The sequence below is a fragment of the Python bivittatus genome, unplaced genomic scaffold (genome assembly GCF_059951505.1).
Source record: "Python bivittatus isolate LINGU-HERP-01145 unplaced genomic scaffold, Pbiv_v1 ctg000980_np1212, whole genome shotgun sequence".
NCBI lineage: Eukaryota > Metazoa > Chordata > Lepidosauria > Squamata > Pythonidae > Python > Python bivittatus.
In genome coordinates this window covers 28,605,901-28,629,861 of record NW_028277125.1, presented here as the reverse complement: position 1 = coordinate 28,629,861, position 23,961 = coordinate 28,605,901, and the positions used below count along the sequence as shown (strand labels likewise).

Here is a 23,961-nt window from a genome sequence, read left to right as displayed (position 1 = left end):
ATAAAGAACTACAGCTGCAGGTAAACAATCTGTTTTTCTTTATTGCGGTCTCAGTCCAACACATGTTTGGGGGAGTAGCAAGTTTATCTGACAATGGTGGCCAGGTGCTCCTCTTAGATCAAAATGAATGAGAGTACTACCCTACCAAATTAAGGATCTATCCTGGCCCACTGATCAAGTTGGGAACATCTGACAAAACACAAGGTCTTAACAAGATGTCTCTTTGTAGAGATCTGGCAGAATTATACCCTTAAATAGCACTGCTGATATTAACAGGGGCCATGTGGAGTGAAAACACAACAATTCCAAATTCATTCAGAATCCATTGCACATAAATGGACAAGAACCTGCAATGAGGCTTCTCATAGTTACTCAAGGGAATACTAAGGGCAACCGAACAATTGTATCTGAGAGCTACATTGTGGAATGAAGAAGGACTGATAACCTACTGAAAAGGGCACTTGTTCTGAAAAATCATTTCTGTGTATAAGACCCTCAGGGGCACAACCACACTGGAGAATAAGTCACCAATGCTACGAGTTCCAAGAGCCATGGTACTAACAGAGCACTAACCCTGATTGTACTGGCCCACAAAGCTATAGACTGGAGCTCTCTCAACAGACTAAAGCTACCAATTGGAGCCCAACAATTATATTATACCCTCTCTCTGAAAACAAAATCAATGAGTGCACTTCTTGACAAGAGAGGTGATTAAAGAAAAAAAGGACATCTTCAACAATTAACTAACTGCTGAAGTGGCTGAAAATGAACCAAGAGGAAAGGAGGAGGACTGTTTCCATGCATGCCAATACTGGCATAGTTGCCTGGGAAAATTTTCTTCAGCTATAGAAGATTCACAAAGCCCATATAAGTGATGCACAGAGACCATGCATGAAGAACCGGAGACACCTTTAGGGATGTTACCTTTGCAACTATTCCACAAAGGGATGGCTCAAACCATGGATAACACCTGGGAAACAACTAGGAGCAAAGAGGTTTGTTCTCACAATATCAAAAGGAAACCTAATATAGTAATATTATAAATCCAATCTATATGCACTGAATTCAAACCAAGAGTTGTTTTCTCTAAATATGAAGTACAATCAATGTTGATTAACCTCTAGTAGTTAATGAGCATCAGCACCTAAGAAAATTAAACCATCAGAACATGCCTTGATTAAAATACTAGAGCTACAATACAACTTGCAACCACAATAATGATATTGTATTAACCTCAAGATGTAGTAAAATTTAGAAGACAACTAAATTTTAACTTTCACTACTGGAAAACAATTTACTGGCAGATTAACAAAAATGACAGGATTGCTGGTTTAAAAAAATAATTACTTTCAAAAGTGCATATATTTTAGAAGACTGAGATAACCTTGAAACTGGAAAAATCTTGAACCTCTACCAGTTTAAAATCTATTATCTTCTTTCATAAACCAACACAGATAAGGCATCATTGTATGGTGTGCATGGTCCATAAAGCGTTCTGGATTTAGCTTTCATTATCCTACCATATTTGGTCAATACAGCTTTGGTTATAGATCTATCTGGTAATGTCTCCGCCACTACAGATTATATCAAATTCACCTTTGGTGCTAATGACAGAAAGAGGTCATTTTCTTTCTCTCTCTTATGTGGGTACATACAGACTCATATGCTTCTCCAGGAGGTTGAGGAAGATTTCAAATTATTTTAGAGGTGAAAGTGTGAAGTGCAGGTGGAGGAAAGGGCAAGTTGTATTCTGATAACTGAAGTTCATGCATCATGCTGGATTTAGGAAGCTGGAATTTTATAAATATTAAGTCCTTACAAGCTCTACAGAAAACAGTTTAAGATGTTCCACCTATTCATATAGTTTGGAAATACCTATTCATTATTTAGAGAAAATATAGCACTGATAATAGATATTGGTTTTTGTGGTGTCAGAACTATGGTTATCTGTTAAAGGAACAATAAACACCATCTGGCACATCATTTTAGCTGTGCAGAATTCATGATACAAGGAACACTCTACAAGGAATACAAATAAGTTTACCTGAGCATTAATCCTTACCTGCTCCCTGTTCCATTTCCACTTGGAAAGTCATGGACTTTAACTGGAAATTGCTCCATCTGACTAAGACAGTTATTCATTTTATGGACCAATGCCAACAAAGGTGCATTTTCTAGGGGTTCTAATCTTCCAAGGGGTTCTTCTCCAGGAAGCTGGAAAAGTTAAAGTTTTTTCCCATTATGTAAAAAGCTTGGGGAAGTCATCATTTAGAAACTCCAAACTGACAAATAGAAATGGAACAAAATTACATAGTTGGAAGGGACCACTGAATTCATCCTCTGCTTAGTGCAGGAACTGAAATTAAAGAACTAAAATTGGATGACTACCTAGTACAATATTATTCACTTCTCTGGGTAATGAGGAAGCTATATTCTAAATGTTCATGATAATACAACTCTGAAAGACTATAGTTCACTAGGAGCACTGCAGTTGTTTTTTATTTAATTTTGTCAAAATTCTGCATCATTAAACTGAAGAATTTACATATCAAATAGAAAATTCATACATTTTTCATTGTATCATGTCAACATCAAGCCATATTTCATAATTTGGCTGACAAGCATTTACTGGTGTAAAATAACCAGCATACATTTGTCTGACAGAAATGCCTTTAGCATCATCTCCAAAAGATTTCTTACGGAGCAGATAACATACACTGGAATGAAGAGACCCCTATAATACTCAACAATATATACATACTTACAGGAGAAGAGAAAAACACATGAAGGAACCTTTTCAATCTGACATCCCTGCTTACAGCATCTTTTTCACTCTTTGACGTCAAATAAAGCAGCAGTTGTTTCATAAACCCACTATGCTGGATCTCAAACGAAGAGACATCAGACTCAGAGACTATACTACGGATTTCTACAAGGCACTCAACTCCACCATCCACCTGAAATAAAGAGTCTCTGTATAAGAACAAGGCTTAGTAGTATAGAAACTGTTCCACAAATGGAACAGAACCACAGTAGTTAAAAACAGAAACTAGAGAAAGACATACTGCAAAATATACGCAGGTTTAAGTTTTGTTGACCTGTTTTGACATAATCGGAATACACAATGTAAGTAAGAGATACAGCACAATACACTCATGCAATTCATGGGCACACAGATAGGATGCTTTAAATATTCCTGTTCAAGACACTTCCTCAGAGCCACCCAAGTGAAATTTTCTCACACATACAAAAATGGATTAACTTTTCTGCTGACTGATTGAGGCAACAAAGAATAAGGACTAAGCTATGCATTTTTTTCCCCTCTCACTTTCATGCCAATTTCAATGTCTCCACCATGGCTTATTTAATTCATAATTTTCCATTATTTCTGAACCCAGAAGTTTTCATTCGTTCTCCGTTCACTAATTAGTATATGACCAGTAATATTTAAAAACAAATTAGTGATAGAAGTATGAAGGAACACTTAATACAGCTGAATGAGAATATTAAGGGCCACTCTTACAGAATTATGAGATAATTTTTATTAGCCAAGTACCGGACTAAATAGAGACTACCAGACCCTGTAATAAGCCTGTGCAAAGCATCTGAACAAGGTGTTTTGCAATGCACAGGATCATGAATAAAGCATTTATGACCTTTGGAGGTCCATAAAGCAAAGGAAAGCTGAAGTAAGATCATAAGCACAATTGCAATTTCAGTTAGCAACCACTTCACTTAACAATCATTAAAGCAGATTCATGTTTAATAGAAAGGAAAGCAACAGAACTATGCATGCAGAGACACCCAAAAACAATTTCTGAAATAACCACATGAGGCTTGCATAAGCCAGAAAGAAAAGGTCTACACATCACACTTTGCATTAGTACAAATACATTCTTCTATAGGTAGTCCTTATTTAGTGACAACAATGGGGATTGTCAACTTGATCGTTAAGCGAAGCTTACTTCAGCTTTTCTTTGCTTTATAGACCTCCAAAAGGTCATAAATACAAGGACTGGTTGCCAAGTTACTTTCCCATTACTGTTGTAACTACGAACGGTTGCTGTATGAGGCAGTCGCTAAACGAGGACTAACTGTATCATGAAATGAGTGCAACTATTTTTGAAGCGCTTAAATTGAAGCAACAGTTGTTTTGTCTGGATACTATCAAAGCCCAATTGCTTGACATTTTTATATTCAATTATTTTAAAATATGTATTGTCAGGGAAAATAACATTTAGTTGGCTGCAGGCTAAATCCAAAAACTATTCAAATGCAAAATTCTGGTATATTTAAAACATAAGGTATGGCTATCCATCCCTTCCATGAATGTGCACATTTCATACTGGATCATTACCTGGAATAGGAATTCCATAACAATCTATTGTGTACTCAGCCCTGGTCAGCCCAAGTTACTTCTGTTTGCAATATTAAATTCACACTAGAGACTGAGCTTAAATTCTAGTTTTGCTCTATGTTCAATTGTACTCAGTAACTTTACTCTAAAATTATACATTAGAATTTTTAAAAAATCGAAGGTGGTGGTATAATTCTAATTATATCCTAAAGAACTAATTGTATAAAAACTGATAGTGAGAATATATCATCATCTTTCTTCAGAAGAGAACTACAAACTAAAAAAGCAAAATCCTTGATCACTACCAAGTTTTAAAAATCTTTCCTTTCCAAAGCAAAGCTATTTACATTAAACATTTTTGCTTAAGCCAGAAGATATATATAATTTAAGCAGCGATCTGCTTAATTTCTGTACTCCCAAAAAAGTTATCCTTTTATTCAAAGATGGGTGAAAAAGATATCCTAACCTGAAGGTTGAGTTGTTCAGTTGCAGTGCAAAGTCTCTGTAACACATTTAGTGCAGGGTTGCTTCCATCCATATTCTCCGAGCTAAAATAACGTTCCACAAATTTGTGAGCTTGCTCCTTAATCCAACCCTTAATTTTCTCTCTACAAGAAATGTACAATTTAATACATTACCACCTTTGTACTACATACAGATTCCTTAAACAACTCTTGACTACATATTTATAATGTAAACAAGAATCACATCTTTTCAGAGAGCGTGAAAACTAAAAGCCAAAGGTTTTTCTTCCACCAGTACTCCCCACTTATTTCAGAATGACTTGTTTCTTCAACATTCCTTTTCTTTTTACAGTAAGCATAATATTCTTGTCCTACTTATTCTTCTTAGTTCTAGCTTGAAGGATTTGTTCTTTGATTTTCACACATGTATTTCCATTCCTTAGTACTCTCCATCATCTAACATTTGGATAACATTTTTGACCCAACACACTCTGCAGGCTCTTCTCTCATTAAGGAAGTTGTAGGCTTAGTTGCTATAGACAAACCAATACATTAAAAAAAAAATTAAGAGTCATGATGAACATTGAACAGAATGGTGTTTTATTTAATAACGTTTATTCCCATTTTTTGTACCTGTTGTTGGATATTGTATCTTTTGAAGCAGCTCTTGCCAGACCACTCACACCAGCTGTACGTGCTGGTTCAATGTTGTTGCTGTTTGACTGTGTGCTTAATCTTCCCCACGTTTTAGGATTCAAACTTGCCAAGAAGGAAGATTTAGGAGACTGCGTAGCAGTAGGGCTTTTTGCTTTTGCAAAAGAATGGAAAACAGTAACAGAATTTAAGTTTAAAGAATCTTACCTAGGATGAATATATTTGCTAATTTATCCTAAGACTGTTCTATCTTAAGAGCTACCAACGTTTGTGCTTGTTAATACTTCATGAGTATCTGATTCAATCCTCAGCAAGCTATAAGCAGTTACAGCTGCCAAGTGAATTAAAAATAGTAACGCATTATCAAATGAACCTTCAAAATGAAGACATTTATTGTTCATGGTTTACATATACATACTGCTGCCACTGCATGGTTTACATATACATACAAGCTGCCATTACAGGCATACACCACTGTAACAGTTCACCAGTATACCTACCAACTGTCAAGGACTCCTCTGAATCAAGATGCTGAGGGGCCTGATACTTGAGGCTGTCAGCATCAGGAGTCAGCAGACAATCAATGACTTGAGGAAGAAAATCCCCAGGAGCAGGGGCAGGAGGCGTTAGGTGATGAGGGGCCAGATTCTGGCAGGGCATCCACCTCCAGGATGCAACTGTGCAGCTCAGCTCTTCCAGAAACAAAGACACAAATGCCTGTAACTGAGCTACACCTGTAACTGGACTATTTAAGAATAGCTGCCAGCAACTGCCTCTCTGCTGGAAACAACTCACCCACCTAGGATCTGCATTCCTGTGTCCTTGCTTCCTGTTCTGTTCTTCGACTCTATCTAGCTGACTAATCTCTCTAGTATTTGACTCCTGGACTGCAGTAAACATTTGCCTCTCTGTCACTGCTGCTGCACCTTGTTTTCTCAAACCTATCTTCTGTCTGTGTCCTATGGCTTGACTCTGGACTTAACTCTAAACCAATTGTGCTATGCCTAGCTATCAAGCAAGACTTTTGCTTCCCTGTATTTTCCAGGGCAAGCATGCATCTGCACAGCCAACTCTCTGCCTACCCTCGTAATTCCCTGCAATACTATTCATCAATAAACCATTTCTAAATCAAGCTAGTGTGTTTGTTCAGCCTGAAACAGGACACCACCCTGGTTTTTAAAAAATATTGTGTCTGTGTTTCCAACTCTATGTTTGCATTTTAAAAAAAAGATTTTAAAAAATTTGTAGACAGTTTGCTCTTGTTTTGCTTCTCCCTGTTAGTACCTTGGGTCATCCAAACTCCATAATCATTGTTTTTCTCTCCCAAGCAAATCAAAATATCTGCAAATGAATAGCCTAATAACCAGCATAAAGATAATTAAAAAATAAGCCAGGCTTTTTCAGATCCTAGTTTCCTATTCCATGTTATGTAACCAATATTTGACTGTTTGTTCATTCATTCAACATGTATACTGTTGGTTTCAATGAAGTGATTCGCAGCAGTTTACAGCAAAAGCAAAAAATATCTGTAGTGAGAAATAATAAAACATCCATGGTAACAGGACTCAAACACAGGATTAGAACATCAATGGCAGGTTTAAAATATTTAAAACATTTTAGATGTGGGGAAAAAAAACCTGATGGTCTCCTTACATTGGAGAGAAGCCCTATGGAAGAGTTCTATCTTTATTTCCTCAATATTGTCAAGAAGTGAGCAAGTCTGATGTCAGTGGGGAGGCCACTGTAAAGGAAGGTGTCTTAGCAGAAAAGCAGCACCACATGGCAACAGCCTCGACATTTCTCACAAGAGGGGTATTCCAGCACTTTCTCTTGAAATAATTTTGTTGGCTGGGACAATCCTGGCAAAAGGATGTGGTCCTGGAGAAACCTAGATGCCAATTTATTGTAATGATTCCTGTTTTACAGTTTTGACAAAAACTTACCTTGATTGTCTACTTTGTCCTCATCCCTGGGAGGTGAATATTTTGGCCTTCTGGGTCCACGTTTTGGCAATCTTTTTCTTTTCAAAACATCACTTAATCGGCTATTGAATTAAAAAGACATTATATATAAGGTCTATTAACCATTGCTTCACATTTCAACAAGCTCCAAATACTGATTTTGAAGACATCTGGATTTTAAATGATCCTATTGGAAACATTTTTCAGCAGCTATTGCCAATACAGTGATATAAGATGGTTTAAATTGTGACTTTTAGCAAAGTTTATCTAGAATCAAGCAATGTACTTTCCAAGGTTGCCAAGAGTTGGTATTTTAACTTTGGCCTTTGAGCATGCATTAGCTCAAATACTGGAAATAGGAAACTACAGTGCAAAATGTTTTATCTGTAGTAATTCTGACATGTATTTCAAGAGTTTTGTTTCAAGGTCAACCTTGAAATAAAACTTGGCTGCTTTAAATGGTGTTATTTTAACCTTTCCAAATGTTGCGGTTGGTCTGTTGTTTTGTAGCTTGTAACTGGGTTGCTCTTTTCATTTTTTCCTCTCTAGCCAAGCCAGTTCAGCCACAGGGATCAGTCAAACCCTTGCTGGTACTAGGTTAGACTGGATGGGGTGACATGGAACTAGAGTTTTGAAAAGAGAAAAGCACTTAAGTACATGACTAAAGAGAAGAAGAAAACTGCTCAGGGTTGCATGTCTCCTAGCTAGCCCAGAAAGTTTTTTTTTTTCTTTTTGCTATTGGGAAGTTAGCATTCATGTAGATTAATAGATTTCATATATGTTGTGTGCTTTATTTTGCAAGCAGGTATGTGTCTGAACTATTGTGCTCCACAAGTGTTGCTAACACTGAGTTTGGAAATGCAAAGACTTCTAGTACAATATTGATGTATTTGCCTATGTGATGCATGTGTACTCTGTACATGCTCTTACATGGGAATTATGTTAAGTTTTATGATATAAATACTCTATGTTGGCTTGGGCTGATTTGTTGGATTTGGGGGTGTATGCATTTTATACATGTTCTTGTGCTAAGCTGTTGAAATTCCAGAGTGCATGTAAAAAATGCAAAGATTGAATAGTTTATGCTGCCTTTGAAACTGTTAATACCTCCGTGCTTTTATTTTTGCTGCCTCTACTCTGGGTGTGTGTGATATTACTTCTTTTGTCCTATGAGCTTTTCAACATGCTGTTTTACTTACCACTTATAGAGCCCAGGATAGGACCATACCATACATTTTATTTCTATTTATGCATTCATCTTTGCTTTTGAATTAATCAAAAAGTTATAGCAGTACACATATACCACAAGCTGATTTAACAATTTTCTGAAGATAGTAAAAAAATATAAAAACAGCACAATTTTATTTGGGTGAGCTTCTTCCTCTTGTTCTTTTCTGGAAGAGGCTTGGTCCTCCTGCTACTCATAGGTAGTTCTAAATGCTAAGTTGAGTGCTAACTGAAAGAACACAGAGAGATAAGCTCTCTTTCCCTTATGCTAATATGGTAGCTGAGCACCTCAGGTTTAGTGAGCTGAAAGTCTGTTGAAAACTCAGAATAAGGGCTTTATCTTATTATCACTCTTTCAATTCCATTCTATCCTATGAGGATTTTTAATGTTTTCAAATTTTAAAAAAGGTTTTTCCTGAGCGCCTGATAGCAATCAGCACAGACCACCACTCCACTCATTCCCTCCTGGGCAGGGGGGAGAAAAACATGGGAACAAGAGGCTTGTCTCAGTTTCCATCATTTCCTGTGGCTGGGAAACTCAAAACGTTTCAAGTTTTGTTTGGCTGGAATGCAACCAGTGATGGACATTTCAAGGGTGGCTGTTTTGTTCCAAGCTCAAAGCAAAACACACTTTCCATTTTATGCACACTCATATCATTTTAATTCTCTTAGCATTTTACAAAAATAATTCTTAAATGTAAGCATTGTACATTATCTGTTTAGAAGACAAATATCCTGCCTTGACACTTAGGCTGTTTGTAATAGTTTTCCACATTGCATGGCTTACAAAAGCAGGTTGTGACAATATATGACAGGTTAGCGAATAGTTCATTGAATAGTCAGCTACTGACACCAATTTTAACAGATTAAAGACAGCTAGAAGAAGAAAATAAAGACTTCTAAAAAAACCAAACATATACAGTGGGGCAAAAAAGTATTTAGGCAGCCACCAATTGTGCAAGTTCTCCCACTTAAAAAGATGAGAGAGGCCTATAATTTTCATCATAGGTATACCTCAACTATGAGAGACAAAATGGGGAAAAAAATCCAGAAAATCACATTGTCTGATTTTTAAAGAATTTATTTGCAAATCATGGTGGAAAATAAGTATTTGGTCAATATCAAAAGTTCATCTCAATACTTTGTTATATATCCTTTGTTGGCAATGACAGAGGTCAAACGTTTTCTGTAACTCTTCACAAGGTTTTCACACACTGTTGCTGGTATTTTGGCCCATTCCTCCATGCAGATCTCCTCTAGAGTAGTGATGTTTTGGGGCTGTCGCTGGGCAACACGGACTTTCAACTCCCTCCAAAGGTTTTCCATGGGGTTGAGATCTGGAGACTGGCTAGGCCACTCCAGGACCTTGAAATGCTTATTACGAAGCCACTCCTTCATTGCCCAGGCGGTGTGTTTGGGATCACTGTCATGCTGAAAGACCCAGCCACGTTTCATCTTCAATGCCCTTGCTGTTGGAAGGAGGTGTTCACTCAAAATCTCACGATACATGGCCCCATTCATTCTTTCCTTTACACAGATCAGTCGTCCTGGTCCCTTTGCAGAAAAACAGCCCCAAAGCATGATGTTTCCACCCCCATGCTTCACAGTAGGTATGGTGTTCTTTGGATGCAACTCAACATTCTCTCTCCTCCAAACACGAGTTGAGTTTAGACCAAAACGTTCTACTTTGGTTTCATCTGACCATATGACATTCTCCCAATTCTCTTCTGGATCATCCAAATGCTCTCTAACAAACTTCAGATGGGCCCGGACATGTACTGGCTTAAGCAGGGGGACACGTCTGGCACTGCAGGATTTGAGTCCCTGGCGGTGTAGTGTGTTACTGATGGTAGCCTTTGTTACTTTGGTCCCAGCTCTCTGCAGGTCATTCACTAGGTCCCCCGTGTGGTTCTGGGATTTTTGCTCACCGTTCTTGTGATCATTTTGACCCCACAGGGTGAGATCTTGCATGGAGCCCCAGATCGAGGGAGATTATCAGTGGTCTTATATGTCTTCCATTTTCTAATTATTGTTCCCACAGTTGATTTCTTCACACCAAGCTGCTTGCCTATTGCAGATTCAGTCTTCCCAGCCTGGTGCAGGTCTACAATTTTGTTTCTGGTGTCCTTCGACAGCTCTTTGATCTTGGCCATAGTGGAGTTTGGAGTGTGACTGTTTGAGGTTGTGGACAGGTGTCTTTTATACTGATAACAAGGTCAAACAGGTGCCATTACTACAGATAACGAGTGGAGGACAGAGGAGCCTCTTAAAGAAGTAGTTACAGGTCTGTGAGAGCCAGACATCTTGCTTGTTTGTAGGTGACCAAATACTTATTTTCCACCATGAAAAATCAGACAATGTGATTTTCTGGAGTTTTTTCCCCATTTTGTCTCTCACAGTTGAGGTATACCTATGATGAAAATTACAGGCCTCTCTCATCTTTTTAAGTGGGAGAACTTGCACAATTGGTGGCTGACTAAATACTTTTTTGCCCCACTGTATAGGAGAAAATCCAAAATTATTACCACAGTATTACCACCCAATTATCTTGACTTCTTTTTAAAACTCATTGACATTTTAAATATTCAAGCATAACATTCTTCACTCCAATTTTCTTTATATGCAAATAAAGAATGTGAAAAACTTGAACAGGTTGATCAGCAACCCTAGGAGAATATCTGATTCAGAGACCCAGACAAGTGAACTCACCCCTGCGGACTCAGGTCCAAAGAGTCTTCCCTACTGTGCTGTAAGCTTGGAGAACCTAAGTCTGAAGCAGCATTGCTAGCAGTAGTGGCTGTTCCAGTGCTTACTGTTGTAGTAGCACTGAGTGCTCCTGAGCCATTAGTGCAAGCTTTGGGGGGACTTGTCAGCAAAGCCTCTGATTCTGCTAGATTCTTCACCTGGTGCATCACACCTGAAAAAAAGTGACAGAATTATAGATCACTGGATGAATGTTTTAATTTTAAGAAGTGGATAGATACAATATTGTTTAATGATTATGTTTTAAAAAAACAGTATTGCATGTACACTTGAAGATCATAGTGCCCAGCCTTGTACAGGCTAATGATCACATTGCTCTTTAAAAAGCATTCCAAGAAATACTCTCTCAAAAAGTGGTACAATAAAATAAATGATAAAATAAATATAACGTATAATATAACATACTTAAATCATGTGCACCCCCCACAACTAAATGGAAAAATGTACTTATTCCCTTCTCTCCAGCTCTTTTATTCTTTGGCAACTGCTACCCAAAAGGAGAAAGCTATTTCCTCTTCCAAATAAAAGTATAGATGTTTCTTGCTGCCTACAGAGCTCAGAAGCAAGCAAGTGTTCACCAAACCCCTATTTTTCCCTATTAAGAATCTACAGTTCATCTTCACTCAGAGGAAGTAGGCAGAAGAGAGTGAAGGTATAGTAGGGGAGTGCAGTGTAAAGACATATCAATGGGTGGAGGGTAAGGGTGTCCAAAATGCTTGGAACTCAAACCATTTTTTAAAATTTATTTATTTATATTTCTAATTTGTCACCGCCCATCTCACTGCAGAGCGACTCAAACTTCATTTTCAAATTTAAAATGTCCTGTTTGGACCAAAACAGCTGTTTTGAATGTAAGCGCAGATTGTCTTGATCATTTTGATTCTGGTTCAAGCTCAAAGCACTTTCAAGATGATTGAAACATTGTTTTGCATCAAAACAAATAATTATGGACTCAAAACACGGCAGCTCATTTTTGAAATGGTTTAATTTTGAAACATTTTGCACAACCTTAAATACATGAGGCAGCATGATGTTGTGGTCAATGTGCAGAATTGGGACTGGAAAAACCCAGGTTCTAGTCCTCCCTTAGGCATGGAAGCCAGCTGGGTGACTTTGGACCATTCTCTCAGCCTTAGACAGGAAATAAAAAAATGTCCCCAAAGTAATGGCAAACCACTTCCACAAAGTTGCCAAGAAAATTGCATAGACCTGTCCAAGAAGTCGTCAGGATCATGATTGATTCAAGAGCACCCAAAAGAAAAAGGCAGCAACTTTTCCTCAGGTTGCACCTGTCCTCTTCCTCTTGAAATTGCTCCTGCAGCAAATATTGGATATACACTCAGGAGAATGAGGCAGCTTGTTGGCTATCCTGTATCTGCACCAAAAGCTTTTGTGTGGCCAGAAGAGTTGCACTAACTGTTAGTGCTAGAATTGGTGTACCACTAAAGTTCATTAGAAGGATTAAGAGGTGTCAGCCTTGCAAGGTCGTCCAGACAAGAAGCTCACCCAGTTGAACTAATCCTACTTTATTGTAAGATTACATTAACAGAATCTTGTAAGACTGAAAGTATTTCTCCCCTCCTCTCTTTTTCATTTCTGGAAAACTAGGGAGGATATGAACTGAGCTGCTTCTTATCAGACCATTGCCTAGGCTGCGGATCTTCCTCTTATCTCCCAAGGTCATTCCCACATACCATTAAGGGGGCTCCATCAAAGTCCTTGTGGAAGACCTTATGCAGCCTAAGAATCATAGAGCATCAAGTTTAATTTTCATGGTTCTACAAATATTGAATTATAGCTATTTGATTATTACCTTATACTTTGCATATAATCAGAATTGTATGTAATATACCAAACACCAGAATCCAGTCAAAAGTTAGCATTACCTTCTCTCCTGAAGTAAACACTAAAAATGTCAGGTAATTTTTGCATTAAAATTTCTGCCATCTGAAGGGCTCCAACAACTATCTTAAGATCTTGACTTGACAGCATAGAGGCAATATGACTGTAACAACCAAACAAACAAAAAAATACATTATGAAAAATGCAATTCAAGTTTGATAAATTATGATTATTTTCATTACTGAGCACAATGCAGAAGAGGGGGAGGAAAGATGGAGGAAAGGTATACTGGAAATAACATCAACAACACTATTTACACATCTACTGCATGCCCAATATGCTAATATGCAGGCAATAAAGTCCTTCAATGGAACACTGAATTTATTTATTTATTGGCCAGATTTTACATTTTTCCAAAACAGTGTTGAAAGTAACTATTCATTCCCAAATATTTTGCATTTACTTCTGTTATCTTTATTGTTGAATATTTGTGTCAGATCTCATTGAGAAAAAATATGAATGTGAGAAAGGAAGTTTACTGTTCTTTACTTAGGGAAAGCATAATTTATAGTAAATAGACTTTAATTGTGTTTTGCAAAATATGTAGTTGAGGATTGGTGGCTGGATGCAGTAGAGTAGTATATGATGGAAGTAACATAGTCATAAAAATAAATGGAAAGCATAGAGAACAGTTCAGTAGTGAGAGAGAAGGCAAGGATATGTGATATCTTTGGTTGTACATATATAGATGATATATTGTAGAGATCCCATATGGATATGTTACATAGAATCTATGATGCAACAAGGTGTATAGATATGAAAATTAGCATATCAAAAACCAAGATAGTTATTGTGACAGAGAAATGGGAGAAAATGACTGAGGAAGAGACAACTGAGCAAGTAGTGGTTGGATGGACATGAACGTCAAAAAGAAGTTGTAAGAAGCTTAAAGAATAAAGGCAATATATGAAGCACTGTATGGACATGGTAGGAGAAGCAAGGATGGTTTGCAAGGATAGACAGGTATGGCAAATAACACTGATGTGAACTATTTTTAGCTACATTTCCTTTTCCTGTCTCGTACCTTGAATTTCTATGTCTTACTATTTCTTACTATTTTATATATTTGGCATAATGTTTCTTATGACCTCTATACTTCCTTTTGTATCAACAGGCAACTCTAAACTCTTCCTAAAGGCAATTTGTCAGTAACATAATATGAAATGACAGGCCATTTCTTAATATCCCCATTGTTTAAATAAGAGTAAATAAATTATAAAACACTTTTCTTTTTTTTCTCCTTCCTTCCGTCCTTCCTTCCTTCCTTCTGTTTCACAGCCAGAAAACTTAATATAAATATAAACCAAATACATACACCTAAACACATACACCCAAAATCTACAGATATAAATAAGCATAAAATGCAATAAAAATAGCAGTAATAATAATAAAAATAATGCATATAGTGGTGCCCACCAAGATTAGTACTATTCTTCAGTCATATGTGGGACAAATAGAACAAATAATAAGAGGCATAGAATCAAGCAACCTGGGAAGACACATCAGGGTCCTGGTCAGACAGAAGAAGCGACAGATAAGCTTCGTACTCTCTGCCAGGGTATTTCTTCAGAATGGGATAGATAAATGTCATCCGAGATTCCCTGTACAGAGAGCAACAGAGAAGCATGCGACTCCACAGAACTATCCCCACGTGGGCCTAAGTGCTGATGCAGAGAGAGATTTTTATAACACCCCCACAGGACTCCAGAGTGTAGTGTGTGCAGCCTGGCCAAAGTGAAGGCCCAGTGAAATTTCAGAAATGGAATGGAAGAAGGTTAGGATGATGGCACATGCCTATTTAGGGGCAAAAAATGGACTACACGATTGGATATTAGGCTCTGACTGGTTTGGAAATCAATATCCTAGATATGCTGCTTAAGCTGACTCCTGGTATTTTCAAAACCTAATAGGCAGAGGCTCTCCAAAGAGAGACCTAAAGATTGGTGTTTGCTATTAGCTCTTTTAGCCAAGTTGATTTAAAATGGTCTCTGAAAACCAGGGGGGAAAATTAATTTTAACCAGATATTAATAGTACCAGACCCAAGGAAAGCAGACCTGTCTCTAATCATAGGCAGCATTCTTGATGCATCTTGGAACTGCAAGGGTAGCTCTTATAAATTTGGGATTGGACAGCTTCCAGGATATTAAACTTCGTAAAAATACAAATCTGAATAAGCTGAAAAATAACCTTAGCAAGAAAGACCTTGTAGGCTGCAGGAATAAAATTTCGAATGGAAAAATATCAAGATAACTGAGGAGTTATGTTGAACAACACTGGCCCAATAAGAGAAATGTGTATTCTAAGATAAGAAGACCTCAAACTGCACTTCAAGGTATTTTTAGGTGTGCACCTGTTCTGTTGGAGTCTCATTCATTTGCTATTTATGAATCCTATAGTAAGCAATGCAAAAAACTAACACTTTAGTTTTTTGGTAATTTATTACAAGTAATATTTTAGGCAAAAGGGAAGTCAGTGCCCTCAATGCCTTTCTCATTCCCACTGACAAAATTACTATGTCATCTACAAAGCTGGAATTGCACAATTTCCTAACATTGGAGGGTAATGAACAGAAGATGTGAGAATCTGAATTACTGATTAATATATCAGTTAAAAAGGAAGGGAGCTAAGATACACCCTTGCCTTACCTTTCTCTGAGTAGTAATAGTTCCAGGGAGAACATCTGACTCTCATTATAGTGTTAAAATAAAGAGACTGGAGGAATAGTATTTTATCCACTGAGGATCCCTGTAGTTTTTCTCATAGCCTCTCCCTTGGAATCAAATCAAAAACTGATTTGAAATCCATGAAGGCTGTGAAAAGGGAGCCTTTAGAGGCAGTGAAGTATATTTTTCAGCTAAATGGTGCAGGACCAAACAATGGTCCAAAGTTGAATGGTCTGCTCTGAATCCCGCATGCTCCTCAGCAAGAATATTCTCACTTGGACTCAATTCAATAGTTTTTAATAAATGTATTTTGCATATAGCTTTCTTATTGTATTAAGCAATCTTAACAGGTCTGGGTCTGGTCTATTTCCTTTATTCTTATAGAAAGGAACAATAATGGCTCAATTCTACACAGATGTATTAATATAAGTAAATAAAGTATTAATATAAGTAAATAAAGCAGCTGGCACTTAACAATATTAAATAATAAACATTTAATGTTGATTAATTAAAATTTTCAATAGCTCTTACTGTAACTATGATTGCCAAATACAGAAACCTTAAACAATTAAATATCTTTAACAACTAACATTTCAAGGCACTAGTGTTAGCAAAAATTAGGAATTTTCTATAGTATTATTCATAACAAAGATATGCATTAATAAGTACCTTGACACAGCATGATTTTTCAGTACATCCTTCAGAAGTTCAGCATCAGCAAAATAAATTATCCTAAGAATTGCTCTAAGGCACTTGTGTCTAACAGCAGGTCCGGCTGAAGAACTATACACTTCATAGAGAACACCAAATAAGGTTTTAATAAAAGATTTAGCTAGTTCTGGGTCTTCTTTCATTAGCTGTGCTCGAGCATCATCCTTCTTTGATTCTGGATGTCCGCCTATAGAAGGATAGGCAGATGGTTAACTATTTATATTGAGCTAAACATACACATATTCCATTCCATTCCATTCCATTCCATTCCATTCCATTCCATTCCATTCTTCTATTCATATATTATAGCACTATGTTAGAAAAAGTTAGACACTTCTACATTTACCAGAAATATGAGTATCATAAATTTGCCAGTATCTGATTAAATTTCTAACTAAGCACTAGCAAATAAATAACCTCTCTTTAAAAATTTTATTAAACATTTTAGAAAAGAATATGGACCATGAAAAATGAAGGATATATTTAAAAAATAAATAAAAGAGTCAAATACAATAGTAAAATTCAAGTAAGTAAACATGGGATCTAAAATGTCATGGAAGTTAAGAGTTTTGCAATATATATACTTAATTACTCACAAAGTTAAGACATATATCACTTTTCTAGTCTCTAACCAAGCACTGGTAACTTCTCTAATCTCTCTCATTCCATACTGAAAGAAATATTCTCTCTTGGGATTTGAAGTATAGTACTTTGCCACAAATGAGTGAGATTCAGCACAAATCTCACTGTATCTTAATAAACTACTCTATCAGACTGTATCATTCTAGAAAAAGCTATCAAAAGCCAGGCTATGATCTACACTCTATAATGGTATAGAGAATGGATGAGAATGGGATATAGATCAATGGTCTTAAATTAAAGAAAAGCAGATTCCAGTTGAATGTTAAAAAAAAAATTGTAACTATTTAGAGCAGTTCAACAGTGGATGCAATCCTTGATGAAGGTGATGAGCTTCTCCTCTGGGGATGCTTTAATTTGGAGTTCTGCAGTCAGCAGCGGTAGATTTAATGGCTTAAGAAGACATTTAAAGCTCTGTGATTCTAGGAGAAGCAGAATATGTGGCCAAACCTGCTCACTAGCTGCTCATGTGATTTAACCAAAAGACTATGTAAATTTCATGTGCAAAACTACAGTCTGTATTCATAGCTCCTAGGACCAAAACATTCATATAGGAAACATTAGTGATTAGTTCAATGGGATTAGTTCTCATTGAAACCATTGGGATAAATGGAGCTCAGAAATTTACTAATAATTTCATTATTACAATATTACAATTTCACAAGACATTTTTAACCCAAGATGAATTTGCTTTTTGGATTATGAATATATGAAACTGGTGGATTCACTCCAGGTGGATCAACAGCTGGGGGCCACCACCAGGGACACCATTGCCTAACTACAGCTGGTGTGCCAACTGCCATCTCAGAGCAGAAGACTCTGGCAACAGGCATTTATGCTCTCATTTCTTCCAGATTAGGCTGTTGCAATGTGTTCTATCTGGAGTTGCCTTTAAATATACACCAATATAAGTGCTTATTTTGTGGGCACTGCACTGGCTTCCAACAGTTCTTAGTATAATTATTGCCCTATGCTATAAGGGCACAAGATACCTACAAGATCATCTCCTCCAAGGTGACTCTGTCTGACCAGCCTGTCTGCCACACTTGAGAAGAACTGCACTCGATTTCCTCAATTTGGGAAGTGAAAATGGCAGGGGCCATAAACAATGCTTCTCTATTGATTTTCCAATTCTCTAGAATATGTTACCCCCACCCTCACCCTCAAAAAAGATCTGGTTAGCTCCTACTTTAGTCTGTTTTTGGAAAGCAGTTAAGTAGAAAGTGGCTTTTTAAAAAGGAATTTGGAGACTTAGCATCTAGGATCTATGCTAAACCTCCTATGTGGTCTGCAGTAGGCTATTTTAAATTTTATTGCTGTTTTGTGGTTTTTACTATTGTTACTATACCTAGTACCTATAGATGTGGAATTGTGGCTATATAGAAATACCATAAATAAATAAATGTATGAAAAAATAAATTGTAAGACTATACAGGAAGCACTCTTCAGTGACAAAAATAAAATAGTGCTTACTAGTACTGGTATTGGCTAGAGGATTAGGTTTTCTCTGAATGGCACGTGCTGTTCCAGTATCCTCATTGATCTGCTGCATAGAATTAAAGTCAATTGTATAAACACGCCCCAATGTAGACAGACTTATTTCATCTTCACCAACCTGATGAGCTGCCTGAGAACAAATATATAAATTTAAATACAAGTATAAACTACTTTAGGACAACTTCCTCTTCTTATCCAGCAATACATTTCTGAGTTTCACAGAATGCTTTAAATGACTTGATTCAGACATAATACTAAACCATAGTGTGGGTTATTTGTTTCTATTTCAGTAGGATTTTGTGAACCCACCATTTTGGCTTAATATTATATGGAAACCAGGCCTATGAGTTCATCTAATTATATATGTGACTGATGTCAGAATAACACTTTTAGAAGTTTATTGTTTTCATCTGATTGTTTAACTATCTTGATTTTGTTTAATCCACCCTGTGATCTTGCTGAAGGACAATACAGACATCTTTTCAATAGCAATACATACAATATTGGGAAGAAATATATTTTAATGATTCAGATAAAACAGACAAATTATTGAGCAATTTATGAAATATTGAACTCATAAGTATCACATTTTGCCTACTAGTGCTAATCCCAAAGATCTACTTGCAATTCATAGTTGAAATTTGATTAGTAGTTGTTACATTTATGACAGTGGCTGATAAGTGATGTCCAACCCCCTATATAAAATGCAGATGTTTATATGCTGATGTTACTACCTCAATTATCCGGCTATCAATTCTGTTATAGGGATGCCAGAGACCCCTGTCATCTCGCCACTGCCATATTGCACCATCTGTGTTTTGCGCATTTCCTTTCTTTAGCATAGTGTCAACAGCAAAAATTCCTTCTTTAGGTAAGCATGGCATCAATTCACTAAAAAGAACAAGTCAACATTTTAACAGTAAATTTGTGTTTTAGTAACAGCAGTCATCATTTTATGTATTATGAAATCTGATCCCAGACAAAAACTCAGTTTTAGTAAATTCAGAGGAAACTTACCAGATAAGTGAAGTAAGTTCATACAATTCTTGAGGACTTCTTGGAACAAGATCAATTTGTTCCTGACAACTTCCATTTGAGGCTCCACAAAGAAGAAAGTGAAGAGTTTCTGCAATATCTTTAATAAAAAGACACACACACAGAATATTAGTCTCTGCTATATTGTATAATTGACATGTTGCTTTGAAAAGATGTATTAGCCAGATTGACATAAACAGATCAGTGGGAAAATGGCTGTGTGTGCTAGTTTTACATCTGGGTTCGGGTTTTTTCCTGTGGCTTAAAATGTTTATGCAAACCTAGACTATTTGTTCATGATTCCATACAGACAGTCCCCTACTTACGAACTTTCGAGTTGCGAATTTTCACTGATACGAACAAGATGGACCCAGAAATCAGGCTGGAAGTCGGGCCAGAAGTCAGGTTGGAAGTTGGGAGAAGGTGGGAAAGGGTTAGCTTACAGCATGCCGCAAACTAACCCTTTCTCGCCTTCTCCCGCCTTCCATTTGTATTGGAGGTTTGCACTGGAATTGGAGTTCCCAGAAAGGGTTAGTTTACATGGCGCACTCCATCACCAGGTGATGCAGGAGAGGGGGCAGAGGACAGGGGAGAGGGGGCAGAGGTCTCCTGCCTTGCCCATCAACAGAGCGTGCCATGCCCCACCAGCTAGTCCAAGGAGCCACTGCCTCTCCTGCCTCACTCATCCGGCAGTGCACTGGCAGCAGAAGATAGGGCTCCTCTGCCCACACTGCTGCCCTGCCTCCTGCTTCCTCCTCTTTTTTTTTTTTTTTTTTACTTTTTACTTGGTTGGACTTACAAACAAAATGGACTTACGAACAGCCTCTTGGAACGTAACCTGTTTGTAAGTAGGGAACTGTCTGTACATTCATTTGTAAACTGCCATGAATTTGCTGGAATCAATGACCTATAAATAACCATGTTTGGTGAAATAAACAAACAAATGCAGTGTCAGAACCCCCCCCCCAAAATGAAATAATTTAATAAATAGGTTAATGTGCAAATCCAATCTTAGCTACATGAATTAGGTACCCACAGACACAACAATTGAAGGAAAGCCAAACCCACAATGCTGATTACTTCACAAGCCTTTAAAGGCAGAAAGATATTGACACACTGCAAAAAAAGGCATTATTTGCTTTCAGCATAGGTCTGTTTGGGCAACTGTCATGACATACAACAACTGAAAGATATATTGTGGCCTTCTCAAGATGTTTGCAATCATCAAAATTTTTAGAATAAGGCTCTTCTGTACAAATGTACATATGTGCACTCCTCAGGAATCCCAACATTAAGAAAATGGAAGGGGAAGGAAGAAGAGGAAGGAGGTATTTCACAAGTTAATATATAAAAGCTGTTATGTCGATAGCTACTTTACACCATAGTTCATTCTACTCCCCATCCACTGATTTTTTAAAAAAACAATTCTGTACAATTGGAAATCATGCAAAATAGAGTTTATTGCAGTAAAAGGTGTTAGATTTTGAATTATGTCAAAGCCGCACCTGCACCAGAACAATGCCTTCCCCGTTACATCTTCTGTAGCTAATAGAACATAGACATCCAATGCCAGTTCATATTTAAAAAGGGAGCTCTATCGAGATTCATTTTCATGATCTATTTCAGTCAAATATTAGGCTGGGATTTGGCAAAGAAATTGCTTTCATAGCTCTGTCAGATGTCACTGAGATAAAATAAAGACCCTGAAGGTTCTCTTTAACACCTCAGTGATTTGCCATGGTACTCTTTTGCAGAAACTTAGTACTGGGTTCCTGCCTTCCTTTAGTCCCCCAATCCTCTGACAGCTGATTCATAGTTCATTTTGTGGCCTAATTCAAACAAATAATTTGTACTTTGACACCCTTCATTACTTGTGATGACACTGATATGTGTTGCCACAGATCTTTGGAGTCCCTTTTCTAAGGTTGCCCACTAAATAAAATGTGGTAGAATATATGTGTCTCAGCTGTGAAATGACACTGCCAGAAGGGTTCACACAGCACCCAGTAAAATGACATTCCAGTGCCAAAGACTTTTTAAAAATATTGCTCATCTCATTTTATCTGTCTTTCATTTAAGCTGCTTTTAACCTATTGTTTTCAACTGTAACAGTTATGTTAACTATGTTTCTGTACTGTTTATTTGTTTGCTATTATTGTGGGTTGCTGGAAAGGTTTTGCTATGAAGTGGCCTATAAGATTCTATTCCCTGCTAATGTAAGTATACTTTTACAGAAGATGTATATTGCAGTACTTTTGTCAGCTTCTTAAAAATGTTTTCTATTGCTGCCCTGTGCACCAGCCTTTCCCCAACTTGGCACTTGCAGTTTTGTTGGACTTCATCTATAAATACTACCAGCTAGTAAACAGAATACCAAAATAATTGACACAAGGACTTACTTTGCTTCATAAGCTGAACTGCTAGCATAGGACAGTTGGAACACATTAGGGAAAACATGCGCACCACCATGATGAACATCCCTGAGCTCAAAATTGGAGGAGTCACTACTAGGAGCTGCTGAATATTTGTAAGCAAATCCTTAGAAGCAACCTGCTGCAGCAGATTCTTTGAGAAAAGAAAGGAATTATTAATATTCCACATAATCAAAACTTTTAAATATTATGCTAAAGGAAAGAAAAGAGATGTTACCTCTTCATGTTGGAAGTTGTCCACCAAACGTGCAAAACAAAGGCAAGTGCTTTCTACTGACTTTTTGTCCTATAAGGTTTGAATACAAATATTATGTTTTAATATACAGATATGAAATGTCAGGCATATCAAGAACTGAAATCCTGAAATGTTTCAATAAGAACCTAATAGTAGAAATAAGCAAAAGCATCTAACCCAGATCCAGCATCTGATCAGAAAAAGACCCCAAAGAACAGAAACAATCACTACTTCATTTTCACAATAAAACTACCTTGATATCAAGTATTTTCTCCTTTAATGGATCTCACTATCATATAGAATTAAAGGAAAATCTGCATGAAATATCTATTCTAAGGCCTTAAAACAAACAACAGTTCAAAAAAATTTCCAACCTGGTGGGTTAGCCTTTGTGTAAGCAGTGGAAGAGAATCTGCAACAAAGTGAAACTCATCAGGAGTGATGCTCTGGCAGCAGTTGGCAGCAATAGCTAGTGCATTCCTCTGAGCATTTATGCTGAAAAATTCCAGATACAGCAAACAGTCTGCTAAGCCTCCCTACAACAAAAAGTAAAAAAATGTTCAAGTCAAAAAGGGACTTCATCTCATCCAGGGAGATGCATACATTTCTGGGAGTCTTTATTTCCTGGAAGAGAAAACTATGGTAATGATCAATATAAAAATAATCTTTTTTAATTGGAAGCAATACTTACTGCCTGCAGAATAGCTTTACTATGTCTGCGTGATAACATCTCCAAGGCAGTCAGTGCTTGCTCTGCCACATCAATACACTGAATAACTTGAAGCTAGAACAAATGAAAGTAATTTAAGCCATATGCAATGAATTTAGAAAACTGATCTAAATTATTAAACACTTCCAAATGCTCAATCTTCATATAATGTAACAGCTTTTATTACTTCTAAACATCTCTGTTTTACTAATATTTAATTTTATATCCACTCCCTAAAGGAAGGAAAGTTGGCATTGAGATTTCTCATCAACTGTCCACGCTATGTAACTTGCACAGATTAATATACCTTATTCAGATCTCCTGGCAAAAAGGATTCAGTGCTTTTAAGACTAAAAAAAAAACAAGTCAATTCTCAGTTCATTTACATTTTCAATTCATAATTTTTTCCTCTCATTTGCTTTAGCAATTTTTGAAGGGAAATTCAAAATACAGAGCAGCCTAAAGTAGAAGGACTAGAAATTCTAAAATAAAATTAAAAGTAATTCCTGAATTGAGCTTATGATCAGAGGCACCCTATTAGTTATTCCAAGTGTATATCATTAGCTGCCACTCCCTCTGACATACCCCTTCGCACTTGGGTAACCTCAAAAATCCTGTAATAATCTACAAGATCTAAAAAGTTAATCTACTAGAATTTATAGATTCAGGGAGAGGATATTCACTCATGTGTATTAAATATACATAAACACC

General features: G+C 36.9%; 1 protein-coding gene across 4 annotated transcripts in view; it reads right to left on the bottom strand.

Annotated features, from left to right (window-relative positions):
- The window catches only part of TRIP12 (thyroid hormone receptor interactor 12), a 106,403-nt gene that overhangs the window by 22,531 nt on the left and 59,911 nt on the right, over positions 1-23,961 (bottom strand). For all 4 annotated transcript variants that reach the window (XM_088132165.1, XM_088132166.1, XM_088132167.1 and 1 more), the window contains 15 exons: positions 23,233-23,325; positions 22,916-23,077; positions 22,524-22,592; positions 22,274-22,439; positions 19,857-19,974; positions 19,574-19,730; positions 18,816-18,969; positions 16,662-16,890; positions 13,313-13,431; positions 11,373-11,580; positions 7,419-7,519; positions 5,455-5,629; positions 4,824-4,965; positions 2,766-2,957; positions 2,063-2,214 (listed from right to left, as the gene is read on the bottom strand). In XM_088132165.1, the coding sequence (XP_087988291.1) occupies positions 2,063-2,214; positions 2,766-2,957; positions 4,824-4,965; positions 5,455-5,629; positions 7,419-7,519; positions 11,373-11,580; positions 13,313-13,431; positions 16,662-16,890; positions 18,816-18,969; positions 19,574-19,730; positions 19,857-19,974; positions 22,274-22,439; positions 22,524-22,592; positions 22,916-23,077; positions 23,233-23,325 (2,237 nt within the window). The remainder of the gene's footprint in view (positions 1-2,062; positions 2,215-2,765; positions 2,958-4,823; positions 4,966-5,454; positions 5,630-7,418; positions 7,520-11,372; positions 11,581-13,312; positions 13,432-16,661; positions 16,891-18,815; positions 18,970-19,573; positions 19,731-19,856; positions 19,975-22,273; positions 22,440-22,523; positions 22,593-22,915; positions 23,078-23,232; positions 23,326-23,961) is intronic.